Consider the following 20136-nt stretch of genomic DNA (forward strand, 5'->3'; position numbering starts at 1 on the left):
TTTATTGCAGTGTTACTCATAAGAAACAAATGACAAAGGAAAACTTATTTATGCTTCGAAACACTGAAGTGAAAAATAGAGTATCCAGTCAGGCTTCTTTAAACAATGATTTTTAAAAAAAGGATCAGAAATGTACATTTTGTAAACACATTCCAGTTTTTGGAAAAGCAATTTTGAAATCTGGCGCAGGCCTATTTCACAATAAAGGTGTGTGCACACATTCCTGTTTAAAAAAAAAAAAAGAAAAGAAAAAGAAAGTTGTTAAGCTGTTGTTTGACGAGCTCGACATACAGTCTTTTCTCAGCAAGTACAGGAAGAAAAAAACAAAACAAAACATTTCTTTCTCTATTTTATCTCCCAGTAGAAATGTCTCTTCCTTTACCTCCACAGCACGCAGAGGCTCGGCTGAAACCTTTTCTCGTTTTCCTCAAGTGAAGAAAGTGCCGATTTCGCTCTCTGCTCAGAGAAACGGAGGGCTGAGGCTCAGGTTAAAGGTTCGGGTTGTCTTTAGATTCCAGTTTTTTTGAGAGGACACAAAGAACCTTATCAAACTTCTCATATCGCTCCTTCCTCTCTGCTCTTGCGCCCAGCTGACCCCAGAACAGCCGCAGGGCGAACTCTGTGCGGAAAGCCTCGAGCAGTTCGGGGATCGGCTCCCAGCCTCCTGTTGGAACAGTGCGTTGGACACTTAGTCAGATCAGATACCACCAAGATACAAGTTTCACAATGTACACAGTTTTTGAGCATAATGCTTTTTACTTTTCCACTTCCTGTCTCAGCCAGTGTTTATTTTATATTACAATGGGCTCGGTGCAAAAGCTACTCAGATGAACCAATTATCTGTAGCCTGTGGGAGCAATCCACTTCATTTCCATATTTCACAAAACACTCTCTCGACTTACTTAATAAAGCTGAAGGAAATTGATGCACAGTGAATATTCTGCTCACCATATCACCAGGTTGCCAGTTTTGGCTTCAACATTTTCTCGACTTGAATTTCAGCTCAGTAACACAGCTGCCTCCCAGCATCTTTACACAAGCTGTATTTGCCTTAAACGTTTTACTGAATATTATTTCCCCCCTCATTTGGACTCACGTGCACTGACATTTTTGTTTCCTTAATAACACTAATGATAATGTTGTACTGTATTGTGTGGATGAACGTGCATACCTGAGAGCAGAGCGTGTGCGTGCTCCTGATAATCATGGGCATGCAACGCAGCGCTGCGAGCAGATTGGAGGACATCATAGAGTAGCTGACAGCCTCTTTCACTGTCCTCTACTGGGTCCTCACCCTCCATTAGCATCAGCAGTGGAACCAGATGTGGCAAGGCTATGGGGCCCTGGACCACAGAGCCTGCAAACAAAAGCACTGCACCCATTAATCTCACAGGGGTAATGCAAAGATTTTACACATCAGTGTTTGCTTACACATTTCAGGGAATACTACATCAACTGCATATTCATAAGAGCTTAACATATAATTAAAGCCTGACTGATGTATCAGCCAATATTAGATATTTGCCAATATTTGTATTAGCTGGCAACTGAAAATTTAGTAAAGGGAAAAAAAAGGAAAGCGATTGACCATGCTATTCATGTTGATGTTGCATAGTTTGTCTGTGAGACGGCATTCTGCAACTTGATGTTTTTGGGACACCACAAACAGCCAGCTGATGCAAGGAGAACTGTGCAGATTGTAAATGACTAATTCACAAATTGTTGCGACAATAAAGGAAAAACTGCATTGTCACATTATCTAAGAAAGGACTGATAAATGATTACATATGTCAAATTTTAGTGAAAGTTATGTTTTGTGTGTTTGCCAAAATACATCAAATCGCCAAATATTAGTATTGGTCTTGATTGTTGATTTGATTGTGCTCTATATGTAATTTCACTAGTTGGGACCACATTGTCATTTAGGTTTGACAGCTTGTCCAGTAGATGATGGCAGACGGCTTGACCATGAATTGAGGCTGCGGTTTAGGGAAGGCCGGGCAGATCCTCATGTAGTAATGAGGAGTGGCTGCATTGAGAAAGGGAGGGAGAGTGAGTGGGGCCTGAAAATGAGAATGCACAGCTTTCACACAGGGTCATAGACAGAGAACAGGAAGTGTATGGAGGCGTGGTCCTGCTCCTGAAATCCAGATAAACTATTTCCAATTATATTAAAGTTTAACCAAATGTGCACAGTACTGAGCAGAGTTACATAAAGTTCATTTTCTTGGTAGGCTTTCAAACTTAAGACTGTCCAGAGAAGAGAATGAATGATGCTGCAGGGCTTCTAGACAGGTCTTCATTATCCAGCTGCATGAAGTTATTTCATTTCTTTTTCTAACCTATACATGCTTAGCAACAATAATGAGAAAGTCTTGTTATTAATAAACCTATACATTCAAGAGGACATATTATACTTTCTTTGAATAATTAAAAAAAAATATTATTACTAAATTAGAAAAGCTTTAAATGGGGGAAAAATCCCATGCTGGTTCAGGCAGAGAAAAGCCCTCAGCTCCAGTCTCTTTCTCTCTCTGAGAGACTTTCTTCTAATTAGCTGGACCTCACCAAGCAGAACCTCCTTAGAGTTATATATGAGGAGCATAACAAGCATAACTGGACCTTAAATGAATTTGAATATTACACAGAAATCCTTGTGTTGTGAATTTACAGTGCTGTGCAAAAGTCTTGAGCCACCACTCATTTCTTTATATTTTGCCTCTAAGGAGCCAGACATCATTAATCGTTCTCCAGGTTTTTCTGATGCTCTTTCAAAGTTTCGGGCGTTGGTAGCTTTTTCACTCATTTTCGGTCCAGGCCTTGTACCTGACCACTTTCAGATGAATGGGAGTTTTTGTTTGTTTGTCAATGTTAAGATTCATCACCTAACTCATGTGATGAATCAGTGTTGTATCTGCATGTAACAGACAACTTAGCAAAGATGCACTTTAAAATTGTATCTTTAGGCACTTTGTACAGCTTGTGGGGGAAAAGTAGATAATTGTTCCTATTTCTTTAGCCGAATCTATGAAAAATGCCAAAGATAACAGTTTGACAGGCACAGAGTAGTATTTTTGCACCAGCAAGTTTTTTCCCAAAGAGCTGTTAGCTGTAAACTTGCCATATCTCAGCATTTTCTGCAGTCTCTCCTTAAAAAAGAAAGGAGGAAGGAAAGAAGGAAAACTATGCAAGTGGAGGACAAAAGAAGAAGTGGGAGGCATAAAAAAACTGTCTACAGCAGATAAACAGTCTGATATTCATGTCCTTAAGAAACAGAAAAAATACAGCAGAGGACTGAGACAGGACCTGAGTGACAAATTGATCCATTTACTGTTTGCTGAAGCCTCATCAGAAATAAGTTAGCTGTCAAGAAGCCATTCTTACGCAAGGGAAATGAGGAGAAAGGGCTGAGGTGTGCCAAATTACACTAGAGGTAGACTGAAAATCACTGCCAACTGCTAGTATAAGGAGAAGGGATACTGCAGCAAAATCATGACAGAGAGAAGAAAAGAGGGACCAAAAAGCTTCCAAAGAAGAGCTTTGATTGTTCTTCAAGAAGCCTGGAGAACTGTTCCTGAAGACTACTTAAAGAAGTTACAAGAAAACCTGCCTAAGAGAGTCTAGGCCAGGTTGAAGAATACGCTCATTAGAAATGTACAAATTCTGTTTTTGCCTTACATACTGTATTTCCGTGCATGTTTGCACAGGTTTCAATAAATTGCTGCACCTATTTCCCCATTTTACAAGCCAAATCTAAAGAAATGAAGGGTGCTCGAGACTTTTGCACAGTACTGTATCTTTGTAACGCCTGATCAAACCACAAGAAACAAATATTTCTAACCGCGCTGAACAAAAGTAACTTGCATAGACGATGTAAACACAGCCACTCACCATCTCCCTCATTCAGCGACTTCATGAACGGTTTGAGATTCTTCTCAAATAAAACTGCGCTCTCTGTGTACTCCCTCCTCAGCTCTTTCCATGTCGCCTCCAGTCGCGTTATCTGCACATTTGTATGTAAACAAATATTCAATATATGCAAGAAAACTTGAACCGCATTTTACTTTGAATAATTTTACATCCAGCAATCACAGTCCTCTGTCATAAATACTCCACCTGAGGCATCTCCAGAGCCTTCATCACAGCTGAGAAAGAGTACAAGTTGTGGGTGTGCTCTTTCAGGGCCTGAGCCAATAAGATTACTTTGTGTAAAACAGATGCTCTCTGTTCCACCCTCCCTGTGCAGCCCAGGATATCCACTGCGACTCCCAGTGCTATTAGATGATGCCTAAAAAATTCACATTGAGTGGATTAGAGGCGTCTGAGTGGACAGAAGATTGAATGCAGTAACTGGTAAGGGACATTTTTCATTTCTGAACACTGGCTTTCACCCAACCAGAGTCCAAGCAAATACAGTTGAGGTGAAACGAATTTTGTGGTACCCAGAGAATTAAAAAAAAAAAGATGTGCAAAAAACCCCAAACAAAGAAACAAACAAATAAAAACTGATCCTTTTACAGTTTCTGTGTACAGCCACGAGATAAACCAACACCTCCAAGGATGACTGACAAAGTGTAACCTTGGATTGATTTTTAAAATAGTGTGCAGGCTGCGTGTACCTCTCTAATAAATCCTGTCTTAACTGGTGTCCATGTGGCAGAGTGACAAGCTCCAGCCCTGAGCCAACTCCCATTAGCCTCTTCTGCTCATCGGTCACCCCGATGATGCGTGCAACCTGCACAATGAGCGATAAATGGCCAGTCAGATTCCTGATCCAAGAATTTCAACAGCTCATGTGTACATAAAGTGTTTATCAAACTACTCAAGATTAGAAACTACTGTTAAATTCAACACAGCTAAAGTTTTAAATGAGAAAAGAGTAAAAACCAGGGACACCTGGCAGTCAATGCTGAGCATGTGCAAAGCCATGGTTTTAGGGTCTGATCGGGTAAAGAGCTCTTTCAGCGTCACCAGGACGCTGTTCTCCAGAGGTCGGTTATTCTCAGGTAGGAGCAGCGACTTAAACTGATCCAACTGAAAACACGACTGTGACTCCATCTGTAATGAAGGCAGAAGAATATCATATACACACATGATACACATCATGCACATTAGTGTGCAGTTCTATATAACTGCACACTAATGTGCATGGATTGAATTTATTGTGAATATGAAGTTAAGACGGCAGAGTCAGGCTTTACAAACTGGCAAATACAATATGATTCTGACACCTGGTGGCAAAAAGGTAGTAAGTCAGTAATTAAAACTGCAGTAGAGAAACAACAGGAAATATGCATGCAATAGTGCAAAAAAAGTGTCACCTTTAATAACAGTCAAGGTCAATGCTGACATGATCTTAGGAACAATGGAAAACTTCCTCTTACGTCTGGGGTGGGGATCTCCAGGCCTCAAGGGCCGGTGTCCTGCAGGTTTTAGATGTGTCCTTGATCCAACACAGCTGATTCAAATGGCTAAATTTCCCCCTCAACATGTCTTCAAGTTCTCCAGAGGCCTGGTAATGAACTAATCATTTGATTCAGGCGTGTTGACCCAGGGTGCGATCTAAAACCTGCAGGACACCGGCCCTCGAGGCCTGGAGTTCCCTATTACTTTTAACTGGCAAGACTGGTACAGATACAGTTTCTGACACTGTCAGCTCTGTGTAGCTGACCAAACACTGATGTGGAAGTTGGAGCTGCTGTGCCTGTAGACGTATGCAACTATATCTAAGGTAAAGCAGATTTGATAGCACTGTGATGGATTACACAACTCCAACAATTTAAAGAGTACTCTTTTCATAAATCATAATCAAATAATTGGAAATCAACAGCCTCCCAGGGGAGCATAAAATAGATTTATGTACAGATAAGAACTTAATAGTTCCAGAAGCCTCAGAACCAATGGGAAATGTGAAAACTACAAACTGGAAGGTAATTATTATGTATACAAACATGTGGTCGTTCAAAGCACCAGTCCTCCACTTCCTTCTCTGCCTTTTTCTGGAACTGTTTGTCAAACAGCAGCTGTGAGGAGGCTTTTCTTTTCTCAGCCTCCAAAAAGCCAAAGGAAGTCTCTGTGAGGCGGGCACGGCTCTGCCACTTTTCTTCCGCACGCAGCTGATCCACATGACCTTTCCGCCGGCTCTGTGGCACCTAAACAGAACAAGAGGAGGGCTTAAGTCTCCACGGAGGATTTAGTTGTAGCTTGAAAGGCCTTCCTCATTTCTGCAAACATAAACAGTTACAACAGAAAGATGACATCAGCTGTGAAATTTTTTTCTTTTACCCGGATGACCAGCTCATTGTAGAAAGAAGAAGGGTCTTCATCCTGGTCTCTGGGTGGGGGAGGTACAGTATTGGAGAAAACAGTAGAAACCCTGAGAGGCTTAGGAGGAGCTCTGGGGTGTAGCTGCCCATCTGAACCTCTTAAAGTTGCACCACCACCTGCATCAGAGAGAGGGAAGCATGAGCTTTGTTTGTTAGATAAAGAAGTTCTCCATGCGCGTGGCTCTCCACGTTACCTGGATGGGAAGGTCGTGCGTGTCGTGGCTGTGGGCTCAGAAGGGGCTCGCTGCCTGTCCGAAACACTGGGGAGATTTGGGCAGGGCTAGTGTCCTCAGACTGAAGGTTCTGTGGAACACCTGTATGAAGAAGGTGACAGAGCACTGAAGATGGAGCGTGGATGAGTCTCCAAGCATGACAGTGACCCAAAACATATCCAAGGCAACAAAGAAGTGGCTAAAGAAGAAGCACATTAAGGCCATGGAGTGATGGAGGGGCTGAAGCTTCGAGTTGGCCTAAAGGATTTAGAGTGTTTCTGTACAGAGGAGGGGGTCAAGATCCCTCCTGAGGTGCGTCCAAATGTATGGTGACCAACTACATGGAACCTCTTACCTTTGAGCTTGCCACCAAATACTAAGTCATGTCGGGGATCAAATACTTATTTCACTTAACGTAAATTCATCAAATCAATTCATAACTTTTATATAATGTGTTCTTTCTGGATTTGTGGATAAAATCCCCCTCTCTCCATAAAACTACCATAAATACAAGAGACTGTTCATTTCTTTGGAAGCGAGCACACTTACAGCTTCAGCAGGGGATTAAATAATCATTTCCCCACCACTGTATGTGTATAATGATCTTTGAAACCCTTATCACAATCCAACACAGAAAAACAAAAACATATCAAATGTTTAAATTCCAAAAAAGAATTTAAACATATTCCTTTTTTCTGAGGGGGTCAGAACTGGTTTGGCAGCACGAGTGGTACATCAAGCAGCTGACATTAATGTTGCTGTTCTGCAAATACGCTGCATGTTTGCAATACTGTACCAGTTCGTAGGTTGCTGTCAGACTGTGCAGTCTGAAGTGAAGGCCTCCGTCCCACGTTCTCCAAGTTAGCAGGATGACTTCCACTTCTGCCACACATCAAACAACGCTCAGTAACTTTGCTTTAAATCTCAGTTCTGTGTATGAATGTGCACCACACCAATTACGTTCTCGCACCTCAGCAGCGGATTGGCAACTTCCAGTGTGTCGGCATGTGTGGAGCTGAGGCTGCGTCTTTTGCCGTGCTCGGTCTGTTTTTCTCCACCTGCAACTTTATTACAGCTGCTTTTGGACGTGGCCTGTCGCTCGGTGATGACACGCAGAGGAAGGGTCCGTGTGATTGGGTGAAAGATGACAGCGCCCGAACCCTGGGAGATGGGCCGGCGCCCGCCCACGTGGAAACGAACGAGAGCGGGAACGCTGTCAAAGCGATCCTCCTCAAACTGGAACAGCTCCCGAGAGTAGCCCTGTCACACAGATGGAGGCGCAGTCACACACACAAACTTACACACGTGTCAAGCAAAGGCAGTAAAGACGTATTGTTAACAACAACAAAAAATGGCTAGTGTAGCTTGCAGCTGTGGTGACCCAGAATCATTACTGTTACTTTTAAGTTGGTATTGATTAAAAAATAATAATAATAATTACAATTTATATGTGTATATATATACAAACATCACACAAGATCTCAAACTTCTTTAGCAGCATTAATATTTTTATCAATTATTTTTATTTATATTTGTTTTTTCTATTGATCTACGGCCAGACATATGGTATGTGCTGTGTGTGTTGTTTGAGACATGGATTGTTGTCAGGTTAGCATGAGCACACGTAGCACAGACACACCTTTTTTGGTCGGAGGACCACTCGTATGACTTTAAAGTGCATGGGGCTGTTCTTCCAAAAGCAGGTCAAAACATAGTCGCCCGCGGAGGAGCTCGATTCTCGGACCAGAAAGTCCCCATCCCTCTCCAGCAGAGACTCGGCAGCCTGGAGAAGAGTCAGCAGGTTAGCTTTGACAGCCAGACAATTACCACACACACTCTCATGTCTGTGTGATAGATACAATGAGTTGCCAGTCAGCTAAAGATAAGTGTTTTAGATGTTCAAGAATGATGTATGATTACTGTAAAGGATATTTATGGTGAGCTATGCTGTTAAACTTAGCCTTCATTTACTTATTCACCTGTTTTTAAACAGGAAGTGGCACTTGAATGAAAACTGGCAATAAGTCTGTATACTGAAGAAAACGTCAATGCTACCTTTATCCAAATGTAATAACAGTAGCAGCTACACTCATTATATCCTGTTTGCTTGTTTGATCTGCAAAATCCAAAAACTGCGAGAACAAGAAACAACTTCCTTGAGGTTTCACTGAATGCCTGACAACCCCAGATGAAGTCACAACTGCAGGAAGTTGGTTTTTTGTGTCTATTTCTGCACTGTCTGTTTACAGTCTTCATGCTAGGCTGACACACAATAACGAGCTACTAGGTGTAACTTGATATTTATTTTGTACAAACATGAAAGTCTAACTTTTCACAGTACAGCAAATAACCATATTTCCAGAGGGGAAGTAAATCTGTTGCTTAAACGTGTAGATCTGATGTGCACCTCTCGGTTCAGCGGTCCGTGGTACCACGCGTGGCTCCTTGGGTCGTCAGTGCTAAGCTTCAGCTCTTCTTCCAGCTCCTTCTTCAGTGAGTCCATCTCTTTTCGACCTCCAAACACCTACAGCACAAAACACAGCAGCCCCCGCAGAGGCCAGAGATACACTGCTGATTTCGTGCTCATATTCTGCATGAACGAGGATTTAAAGGGAAATTTATAGAATGAAAAAGAAAACAGCCAGAAAGGCCATTTGCTTAAGCTCTTACCTTCAGCTGGCTGAAGTATGCAGCAACACTTCTCCTCTTGCTGAAAAACAAGAAGTGATTCGGAGTTACTCGTCTGAACCCCAGAGAGCCACAGATGATGGTGCCATGTTTTTCCTCTGAACAAAAGCAGCACGAGGATGGAAGGTCCAAGGTCTGGGTGTGCGATTAACACCAGAAAATCTGAACAACTTTTAACAGCCTGCCTTCATTTTCTTCCTTCCTTCCTCCCCAAGCTTCCACCTTCCTGCCTCTGTATACACAAGGCTTGCAGATGAAGAGGTCAGACAACTTATAACAGGGCTGGAAAAAGATACCTCCCACAGATTATATTAACTATTCCATAAAAGGTCCATCTGTGTCACTGGAACAAATGATCTGTTTAGGGATTGCTTGTGCACAAACAGTGATGGAAGGTGATTTGAGCCTGGACATCACCACTATCAACATCTAAACAAAACCCGCCACATTTCTTATGGTTTTCTTTGGTTTATGCAGAGAAGTATATTCTGATTACAAAAACAAATTTAGGATCCTCAAATCATACGAGTGCAATTGTTCTGATGAGTCCTGTTTTGTGTCTTTTAATTGTTTGTTCAGTTTACTGTTAAATTAACCTCATCAAACTGAGTCTTTATTTTCAGATCTATACCTTTGCAAAAACCTTTGCAAACAAGTCATAATTTTATATCCCCAAATCACCAAAAATGTTCTTTTCAGACATATAATCTAAAAAACTAGAATATGCATATTTTTAAATGACAACTAAGTCTTTAACACGAGAGTTATTCAACGGTTGTTAAAAAAAAGTCCACCAACCTTCCAGAAAAAAAAAATCATATGACCTCCATGACCTCAGAGTCCTCAGTGCCGCTCATCCTACCTGCTTTCACTAGCAATGAAGCCTGACAGCAGCTTTCTCTTCCATGTTTGTCCTCACTGAATTCAAGAGCAGGCGTCCACCAGACTGACAGCAGCCCTTGAAAACTTGCTCCCTGAACAATTTTGTAACATCAGAAATCTTCATCCTGTATGCCTTTTAAATATTCCACTCAGGAGTTTTCTTCTTATTAACTAATCCACCTGTCATTTGATCTATAAATTTTACAAAATGGCAAAATAATAATAATAGTAATCACACTTTCCTAAAGCCAAAAATCCAACTTCCACATAACACAAAGCAAAACAGCAAATCCCCCAAACTGAGAAGCTGCAAAGATCTAAAAACAATTAATTAACTGGGTATGAAGCTCAATCCAAAACACAGGCCAGAGAAATAGCCTTTAATTGTGCTAAGAGGTAGTTTCAGTCTGTGTCTAAACCCTGTGGCAGTGGATAAGTACACTTTAAAAAAAAAATGAAAGGAAACACTTAAATCTCCCACATGTTTGCACTGAGGAGGAGACGCTCTGTATCTCATTGCACATCTGGATGGTGACAATAAAAGCATTCTGTTCTCTATTGTAAATCACACATCAGCGTTTGATGAAGGAAATACTCAAACTGAAAATCTTTACTGACATACACTGAGTAATTCAAAGAGAACAAAATGATGTCACAGTGGTCAGTTGGGACGATTAATCATTAACCCCTTGAAGGTTGGAACCACAATCAAACCAAAAATCTGAGATAAAAACTGAAACCACAGGCTGACACACTACAGGGAGTGCAGAATTATTAGGCAAATGAGTATTTTGTCCACATCATCCTCTTCGTGCATGTTGTCTTACTCCAAGCTGTATAGGCTCAAAAGCCTACTACCAATTAAGCATATTAGGTGATGTGCATCTCTGTAATGAGAAGGGGTGTGGTCTAATGACATCAACACCCTATATCAGGTGTGCATAATTATTAGGCAACGTCCTTTCTTTTGGCAAAATGGGTCAAAAGAAGGACTTGACAGGCTCAGAAAAGTCAAAAATAGTGAGATATCTTGCAGAGGGATGCAGCAGTCTCAAGATTGCAAAGCTTCTGAAGCGTGATCATCGAACAATCAAGCGTTTCATTCAAAATAGTCAACAGGGTCGCAAGAAGCGTGTGGAAAAACCGAGGCGCAAAATAACTGCCCATGAACTGAGAAAAGTCAAGCGTGCAGCTGCCAAGATGCCACTTGCCACCAGTTTGGCCATATTTCAGAGCTGCAACATCACTGGAGTGCCCAAAAGCACAAGGTGTGCAATACTCAGAGACATGGCCAAGGTAAGAAAGGCTGAAAGACGACCACCACTGAACAAGACACACAAGCTGAAACGTCAAGACTGGGCCAAGAAATATCTCAAGACTGGTTTTTCTAAGGTTTTATGGACTGATGAAATGAGAGTGAGTCTTGATGGGCCAGATGGATGGGCCCGTGGCTGGATTGGTAAAGGGCAGAGAGCTCCAGTCCGACGCCAGCAAGGTGGAGGTGGAGTACTGGTTTGGGCTGGTATCATCAAAGATGAGCTTGTGGGGCCTTTTCGGGTTGAGGATGGAGTCAAGCTCAACTCCCAGTCCTACTGCCAGTTTCTGGAAGACACCTTCTTCAAGCAGTGGTACAGGAAGAAGTCTGCATCCTTCAAGAAAAACATGATTTTCATGCAGGACAATGCTCCATCACACGCGTCCAAGTACTCCACAGCGTGGCTGGCAAGAAAGGGTATAAAAGAAGAAAAACTAATGACATGGCCACCTTGTTCACCTGATCTGAACCCCATTGAGAACCTGTGGTCCATCATCAAATGTGAAATTTACAAGGAGGGAAAACAGTACACCTCTCTGAACAGTGTCTGGGAGGCTGTGGTTGCTGCTGCACGCAATGTTGATGGTGAACAGATCAAAACACTGACAGAATCCATGGATGGCAGGCTTTTGAGCGTCCTTGCAAAGAAAGGTGGCTATATTGGTCGCTGATTTGTTTTTGTTTTGTTTTTGAATGTCAGAAATGTATATTTGTGAATGTGGAGATGTTATATTGGTTTCACTGGTAAAAATAAATAATTGACATGGGTATATATTTGTTTTTTGTTAAGTTGCCTAATAATTATGCACAGTAATAGTCACCTGCACACACAGATATCCCCCTAAAATAGCTAAAACTAAAAACAAACTAAAAACTACTTCCAAAAACATTCAGCTTTGATATTAATGAGTTTTTTGGGATCATTGAGAACATGGTTGTTGTTCAATAATAACATTATTCCTCAAAAATACAACTTGCCTAATAATTCTGCACTCCCTGTATTGTCGTAATGTGTCACGGTAGTGTGTATTGGCTGTGCAAACCCACAACAACCTCGGTGTGTGGGTCTATTCGGTGGAGTCACCGATACATGACATTCCAGAGGCTTTCAAATGGATTCAGGTCAGGGAAGCATCAGAACCGTAACACCATCACAGCCTTCGTACAGGTAGCAGGTTTAGTGTAATATACGAGTTATGTTGAGGGGTGTCCCATGTTGATAATAAAAACAACAACAGCAACAATAATAATAATAATGGACATTTTGAACAGAGTGAAGGAGGTTTCTTCCTGTTATAAGGGAGTTTTTCCTTTCCACTGTCGCCAAGTGCTTGTTCATAGGGGGTCGTTTACTTGCTGGGGTTTTCTCTTTGTTATTGCAAGGTCCTTACCTCACAATATAAAGTGCTTTGAGATGACTGCTATTGCGATTTGGCGCTATATAAATAAAACCGGGGGGTAAAAAACTAAAATTGAAGGACATCCGAATAAATCACAGTTGTAAGATTTTCTGTGTGGTTCTTAGTTCAACATCCGGTCTGAGGGGCGTTGGTCTGGGCAGAAACACCTGTACAACGCGCTGGACAGCCAGCTATTGAGAAATGTAACCTGACACCACATATTTCTATGTTTGATACAATTTTATTAAAGTTCTCTGGAAATTTGGCACACCAGAGGAGACAGCTGCCATTATATCCTCTAACAGCTCTTGTTGTCAACCTGAACATTCTTCGACAGCGTCTAAACTTGCCAGTGCCTTAAAATTGTGCAACAGGTCGTTAGTTCGCTGGCAGAGGTACAGGTAACAACAACCCAAAAGTAACCACTCTCGACTTTTTGGTTCTAGCTTTACCACTTCGTGTGCTGAGTTCTGAGTACTGCATGTTCAGAAAATGTCCAGAAAGCCTTGCACAATCCGCAATAAAAGGTAAATTAACTGTTGAGAAAACACCCGTCTTAACCTCCAACATCTCGCGTTAGTTAAAGTTGTTCGTTGTTTAAAAAAAACGGCACTGACGGCGGTCAGCGGTCCGTCCTACCTGTCAGCCCGACTCACAGCTCACTCTCCGCGGACATGTTTTACTGTTTGCGGTCCGAGTTCACACCAACAAACAACAGCTGGGAAGTTTAACGTTGTGTCCGTCTGTGCTGCGGTCCCTCCCAGCTCCCCCCTCCTCTCTTCTCCCTCCTGCCTGAGTCGTGCTCAGTACGAGTTCCCACAAGTTGCCCTCAGCTCTCCTCCTCCCCGCCCCTGGCCCCGGTGCTGAAACGCCGCTATCTGTCTGGCATTCCTCGGATACCGACGCAAGGTGAGCTGACACAGCAGCACCTGGGACGACAGGAAGGTGGGGAGCTGTATGGGGGTATATCCTACATGTGGAGCTGGTTTAGATGTCAACTTGGCCAACATTTTATTTTATCACACAAACTGAAGGTCGGTATTGGGCAAAACACGGTCAAGGGCGAGCATAGGATTTAAAAACAAAAGAAGCAGTTGAAGGCTGGGGGGTTACCATGAATAGAAATTAAAAAAAAAATTAAAGTAGAAAATAGATATTATTGTTATTATCATTATTATTATTATTATTATTATTATTATTATTGTTAGAAGAAGAAGAAGAAGAAGAAACAAATGGAAATTTGCTAATAGTATTGCATGAAAAATGACCTAAGCAATAATTTGGAATTGGGGTGAAAGAAGTGTTAAGACGATTTACCAAAACATACACATTACTGCACTACAGTCTATAATATTTGCACAAGTAAAAGTCCCTGCATAGAAAAGCAATAGCATCCAAATATGGCCTAAACATAGTTAGTATAAAGAACAGAGCAGTTCACAATGTTGCAGCTGCTGTTTGTTTTATTTACTTTATATACTGCTGAGTAGCTGGTACCTTTTACAATCTGGCATGATTACTGAGTTTATATTTTATATGAATAATCTAAGCAGTATTTAGTAATCAGTGTTACGTGGAGTAACTAGATTTGCCTCTTTATGTGGGAGTGGACAACATGTTTGTCCCTAGTCCTAGGAACATCATGAAGCATTGTCCCACATTTTGACTTGTTTTTGCAGGTCATGCACTTTTCTAGTCAGAAGAAGCTTATCCTGTCTAGTAACATCAGGGAACGCTACAAGTCACCAAAAAGCTTTTTTGTTGAATATGATGGGAAAAAAATAACGTAAACGTAGTATATGTGTTCATTCTTGGATGAAAATGGTTAAAACTGTCAGATATTGCTCAAAACAAGGTATGCTAGTCTATGGATAGATAGAGTAGCATACCTTGTCTATGTACCTGTCTGTCTCTCAGCATTGTTGACATGTCCCACTTTGTCCCACACAGACACAGTGTTTGCCCCACATTCAGTTTATTGGAAACCGATCACCCTGCTATTGTAGCACTCCTGCACATGCTTTCCTCATCAACAGATTTTACTAAGTCTTTCTTCAGCACAACAAATGCTGTTTGTTTTATGCCTCTTTATACTTTAACAGATGTTGATAATAGAAAGATAAATTGCTCCTGACCTGTCACATCCACTGAGGAGGAGCAACAGAAACCTTACACACAGGCATCTCAAAATTTAAAAAGTAAGTGCATGACTGGATGTTATATATTGGATATAAATAGCCTTTGGATCAGTAAAACTGATTACAGGTGAGGTGATGAGCAGACCTATAGAAAGGAGGTGATATGCTAATATGTAAACGGTCACTTCACACATTATAAAACTATCTTTTCACACACACTTGAAGCTGTATTTAGCCGTGCAGGTGGGTTTGGTTTTCCGTGCTCAAATGTTCAAATATCCACATCTACAGCTGCCCTCAGACATAGGATGCTAAACTATTGTTTATCCATCTCAGATCTGCTGAAAAACTCCATCGCTGCCTGTTTTGAGAGAAAATAACAGTTAACTGATTCTTTTATGGAGATCTTCTTCATAAGGTCTCTGGATGATTCAAACAAACTGGAACAATGGGTTTAGGAAGGACATGACTTGGTCAAGGTTGCCACTTACCAGGAATAGGGTGAAAATACATGCTTTTTGTAATTTGAATGAACTGGATTTTGTTGCTGGAGATAGTCTGGAGCTAAATCTTCTTCTTTGTAATTGTTTGGACTGTAAGGATTGAACACTTGCAGACGCGTACTTTCACTTTGTCACTGAGTTCTTGACCTTCGTCAGTGGGAGGTGGGACTCAGTGCAGCGTAACATCCTGTCATTTAATATTCATAAAGGCTTTTCATTCGTAATGTCTTTTCAGGCCCATTTATGGATAACTGATTGTTTGCCCCGCCTTACAAACTCTGAGTTAGACTTTGTGAGGTCAAATGTAATCATTAGCCAGAAGGTGGAGGCGGGGGTCACTTTACCTGTGTTTGCTGTCCTGACAGGTGTTGTTACTGATGTTGTCCTCGTCCAGGGGGCGGAGCTGCGAGCAGGAGGCCGACAGGCGATGTTTCTTGTCAGCGCGCTGGAGGCGGGGCAGAACACTCTGACGAAACAGATCCTTCGGCCTCTCCTGCACGCAAAGGCAAATCCCCAGTTAGTGTTGCCTCTGGAGCAGCTGTCTGCATTGCGTTAGGACTTCAGCTGTTTTGTGATGTTCACAGCTTGCAGTGCAAACTTTGCGAGCTCACCAGATCCATGGACGATCCCAGCGAATATTTTCGGCTCACTCTGCGCTTTATGACTTGCCCACCTCAGAGGACAGAAGGACATTTTTAATGGCACAGGTTGACATGCTGGAAAACAGAGTTAAAGAAGAGTTGAAGAAGACAAGATCCGTACCGCTGTCTTGACTGTCCGTTAGAATTGAAGCTGGAATTTAAAAAAAACATAGTCAATGTTAATTTAAATTAATTGGTGATTAAAGTCTGTTAGTTTTTGTCTTTTCATCCACAGAACTGTTCAGCATATTTGTTTATTTCCAAGCATGCACTGTGCCAGATATTAAATAAGTTGTGAGTTCATCATTCGTTCAGAGATCTTCACCTACTTTCATTTATACTAAGCACCAAGAGCCAGAAAAAACCCTAAAAAGATAACATTTGACTTCATAAACCGACTCGTCACGCACTGCGTTAATTATTCTAACAGATTCTGCTCTGTGAAAGTTAAGGATGAATCAACCCAAGATAAGATGTTATCTTTCTGTCTGTGTTCTTTCGTAACAGAGACATACACTCACTGGCCACTTTGTTAGGTACACATGTTGATGCATATATAGCACGGCGTGGTCGCTGCCTCCCAGGCTGGTCTGATTATTTCAGAAACTGCTGATTTCCTGGGATTTTTCCACACAATTATCTCAAGAATTTACAAGTGGCAGTTCTCTGGGTGAAAACGACTTGTTGATGTCAGAGGTCACGAGCGAATGGCCAAACAGCTTTGAGCTGATAGGAAGGCAGCAGTAACTCAAATAACCAGACATTAGAGGCGAGGTACTCAGAAGAGCATCTCTGACCACACATGTCAAACCTTAAATCCCTTCAGAGCACAAGACCACACAGGGTGCTACTCTATTTAGCTAGGAACAGGAAACTGAGGCCTACAGTGCGCTTGAATTCACCAAAATTGGATAGTAGGAGATTAGAAAAAACATTGCCTGGTCTGATGAGTCTTGATTTTTGCTTGGATGCAAGGTCAGAATTTGGCATAAAAAGACATGGATGCAAGCATGGATGCATCCAATAGAGCATGTTGTAGGATGTGATGAAACGGGAAATGTGGTCATGGATGTGCTGCATGTTTATTGGCTGCACATCCATGACCACATTTACTTTTGTCATGTCAGTATGAACCAAAATCTTCCAGGATATAAGTGGAGTGGGATAAACTATTGAAATACATGATTTACCAAAAGAAAGCCTGACAAAACTGTAATCTGTGATGTGATAATGCTCCACTTTATATGCTGTCGTCCAGTACGTTTCAATATTTAATCAGCATATTTATACATAATCTCCAAACTTCCCAGCCCTTGTGTGTACGTGCAAATGCATCTAGCGAATGCATGTCACCGTAGTGTGGGTCCATTCGCTCTCTCTGTTTTGAAAGCTGGTTGAGGATGGTTTCTCTGTGTGTTGCATCTTCTATCCCTGCATCCTTCAACTCTCCGTCCGTCACATTCAGCAAACCCTGTAAACAAGTAAACAAACAAACAAAGCCAGGCCGGGGAACATCATTTAAAAAAAGGCAATGATTAGGGTACAAGAAAAAAAAAGAAAAAATATGCATTTTGAATATTTACTGTTCATACCTCCAGACCATAATATTCATTTTCAAGTATCTTGGTGTACTGGGGCAGGCCAATCTGTCTCAGCCACCAGGCGATGGAGCGATTATTCATGTCTGAACAGCAAGTTGGGGGGAAGATACGGATTACATACCAGCACATATGCAAACACGCACATGCTTGCACATGTTTCTGTGCATAAGAGTTTTAGAAGAAACACAAATGAAGGATCAGCCTGATTATCAGCTTACTTCCAGAAAGCAGCCAGCTAGAAACACAAGCAGACAGTCCAGTTTGCCTTGCAGCAGCTACAGTATGCAACGCCTACCTGTTTACTGGGTCCCCCGTCTCACTCTGGGAGTCTTCTCTCTCTTCTCTTTTTAATATCTCTCTTTCATTCTGCTTTTTTCTTTCCTTACTTTTCCTCCCTTCTTTGAGTAGTCCTTGTCAAAGTTTCTTATATCATTAAGTCTGCCTCTCACTTTCTGTTTGTGGTAACAGCTCCCCCTCAAACCTGCGGGGTCAACAGAAAGCCAATCAGATTTTACACTGGGAACACAGCACCCTGCCCAAAACGGCAAATCACATCACAGGAATCCTCTTGAGTTCTCGGTAGGTGGAGAGCGCAGGTAGAGACATGCCGTGAGATAGATACAGAGTTCCAAAAAACAAGAAGGGGGATATTAAATGTTAGGCAGCTGTCAGCATGTCAAGTCAGAGATAGGCATGCAGGCCCAGCGGTATGTCTTCCAACCTGTCTGACTGTCTGTTAAGGTAGCATGTTGTGAGATACAGTCCCTGCAGGAATACTGGTGCTTTGCATGAGGCTGACACCCAGTGTTGAAGTGAAAAGTGACACAGACCTGCCAGTTTTATACAACAAAAGGCAATTTACTCAACTTGATGGCAAGTGCTCAGCATATGTAAAGCCGCAGTATGTTAATCTGAAAGTAAAGAGTGTCAGTAACTAAGGAAATTAAATGGGGACAGTTTGGGTGTTTACTTTTTCTACAGACACTATGGAGCAATAAGTATTTTTGAAGTTTCATACAAAATGCTGTTTTGTTTTTGATATGACTTTGATGTGATCGTGTTATATCATCATATGGTGCAATATTGATTTGGCACAGATAATTATCTTGGCAACTGGCACCAGTGAGTGTGTTCTTGTTTGCTGATAAGGCTGATTGCATTCAGCAAGGCCAATGCTGGCCAATACAGAGCCAGAATAGTTGTTGGAAAGTGAAAGGCTACCTGCAAAGGGGGAAAGTAAACAGTGCAGGATTAATGTCTTATTAGAACAAGACTTTTGAAGCTGTTTGGCCTCTCAACATAAAGGTTTGAAATCCCTGCTGAGCCGGGTGCTTTTCATTAAACCAGCATGTCTTCCTGTTTCCCTCCCTCTCATCTCTTTCTCTCACCGTAGCTCCTCCCAGCGAGGATGTTTAAAGGCGCATATGTAAGGGAGGCTGTATCAGTGTTTGATCGAGAACCCTCCTCGCTTTTTGATTCATAAAGGGGAACTTAAGGGATTTCAACATCTTCCATGATGGTGGTACAGTGCCAGGTTCTTGACAGGAAACATCCCCCTCTATTGTTGCGTGTGTACGAACCAAGACTGAAAGGGTTACATTGAACACATCTGTCTTTTAAGTATGGATGACTTTTAGTGAGGTGAGCCCAAAGAATACCAAGAGCCACAATCTGCCACTGTACCACCAGACTTCACAGTAGTTCATTTCCTCAGGCTGAAATCATCCTGCGCGTTTCACCATGAATAAAAGCTTTTTTCTTCTGGATGAATTATTTATTCCAACATTATCTTGCGTCTTGTTTTACAACCTAGTGCTATATAATTAACATGAATCTTAATTTTGGGGGGGAGTGGAGCACAGAGGATGCTATGAAGCATGATAAAAGCATAATGAATTTAACATTATGAGAAGCAGCAGCAGGTCTGTGGACAGAGTGTGAATAGTCAGACGCTGCTGCTTACATTTTGGGTGCCATCATTTATTTGCATAGTCTGGTTTCAAGGCTTCACTCCACATTTGGACCAGTCTCTCCAGCAAGATATGAGTTTGATGTCCGTTTTGATTGAATGTGGATTGTGAGTTGTTTTTTACTTTTAACATCCTGTGAGAATTTAGTTCAATTATTTATCTCAAAGTGCTTTTTGAGATTTTAAGGTAAACACCCTACAATAATACAGAGAAAACCTCCACAATCAGATGAGCCCCTTTGAGCAAGCACATGGTGACAGTAGGAAGGAAAAACTCAGTTTTAACGATATTGTATTACTGATACGGTTACACCCCAGGGATCAGGAAAAAGTTGTAGTCTTGTGACTCGACAGCATTAAATTCTGTTTAGGTGGTAAACTTCCTAATCTTCAGTGGAGTAAAGGTTATCATTTACCATAGTTTCAGTCATCCAGGTCATAGTAGTCTTGAGAGCTTAAAA

General features: G+C 41.6%; 2 protein-coding genes across 5 annotated transcripts in view; one reads left to right on the top strand and one right to left on the bottom strand.

Moving 5' to 3' along the window:
- Positions 1–30: 30 nt before the first annotated feature.
- On the bottom strand, positions 31–18168 carry sh2d3a (SH2 domain containing 3A). The gene is made up of 20 exons (XM_004569000.3): positions 18002–18168; positions 17698–17789; positions 17459–17576; positions 16227–16256; positions 16076–16137; positions 15809–15957; positions 9209–9248; positions 8946–9062; positions 8178–8321; positions 7509–7798; positions 7335–7420; positions 6521–6640; positions 6286–6443; positions 5952–6152; positions 4897–5058; positions 4620–4735; positions 4117–4288; positions 3892–4003; positions 1172–1357; positions 31–664 (listed from the first exon to the last, which is right to left on the bottom strand). The coding sequence occupies exons 2-20, from the start codon at positions 17785–17787 to the stop codon at positions 489–491; spliced, it is 2529 nt and encodes an 842-aa protein (XP_004569057.1). The 5' UTR covers positions 17788–17789; positions 18002–18168; the 3' UTR covers positions 31–488.
- vav1 (vav guanine nucleotide exchange factor 1) overlaps positions 13447–20136 on the top strand; it is a 29235-nt gene continuing 22545 nt past the window's right edge. For 2 of the 4 annotated variants that reach the window (XM_076884722.1, XM_004568998.6), the window contains exons 1-2: positions 13447–13732; positions 14926–15021. The gene's annotated coding sequence lies outside the window, so the exon portion shown is untranslated. The remainder of the gene's footprint in view (positions 13733–14925; positions 15022–20136) is intronic. The other 2 variants (XM_004568999.6, XM_004568997.6) reach the window with 2 other exon arrangements.

The sequence above is a fragment of the Maylandia zebra genome, linkage group LG6 (assembly GCF_041146795.1).
Source record: "Maylandia zebra isolate NMK-2024a linkage group LG6, Mzebra_GT3a, whole genome shotgun sequence".
Classification (NCBI taxonomy): domain Eukaryota; kingdom Metazoa; phylum Chordata; class Actinopteri; order Cichliformes; family Cichlidae; genus Maylandia; species Maylandia zebra.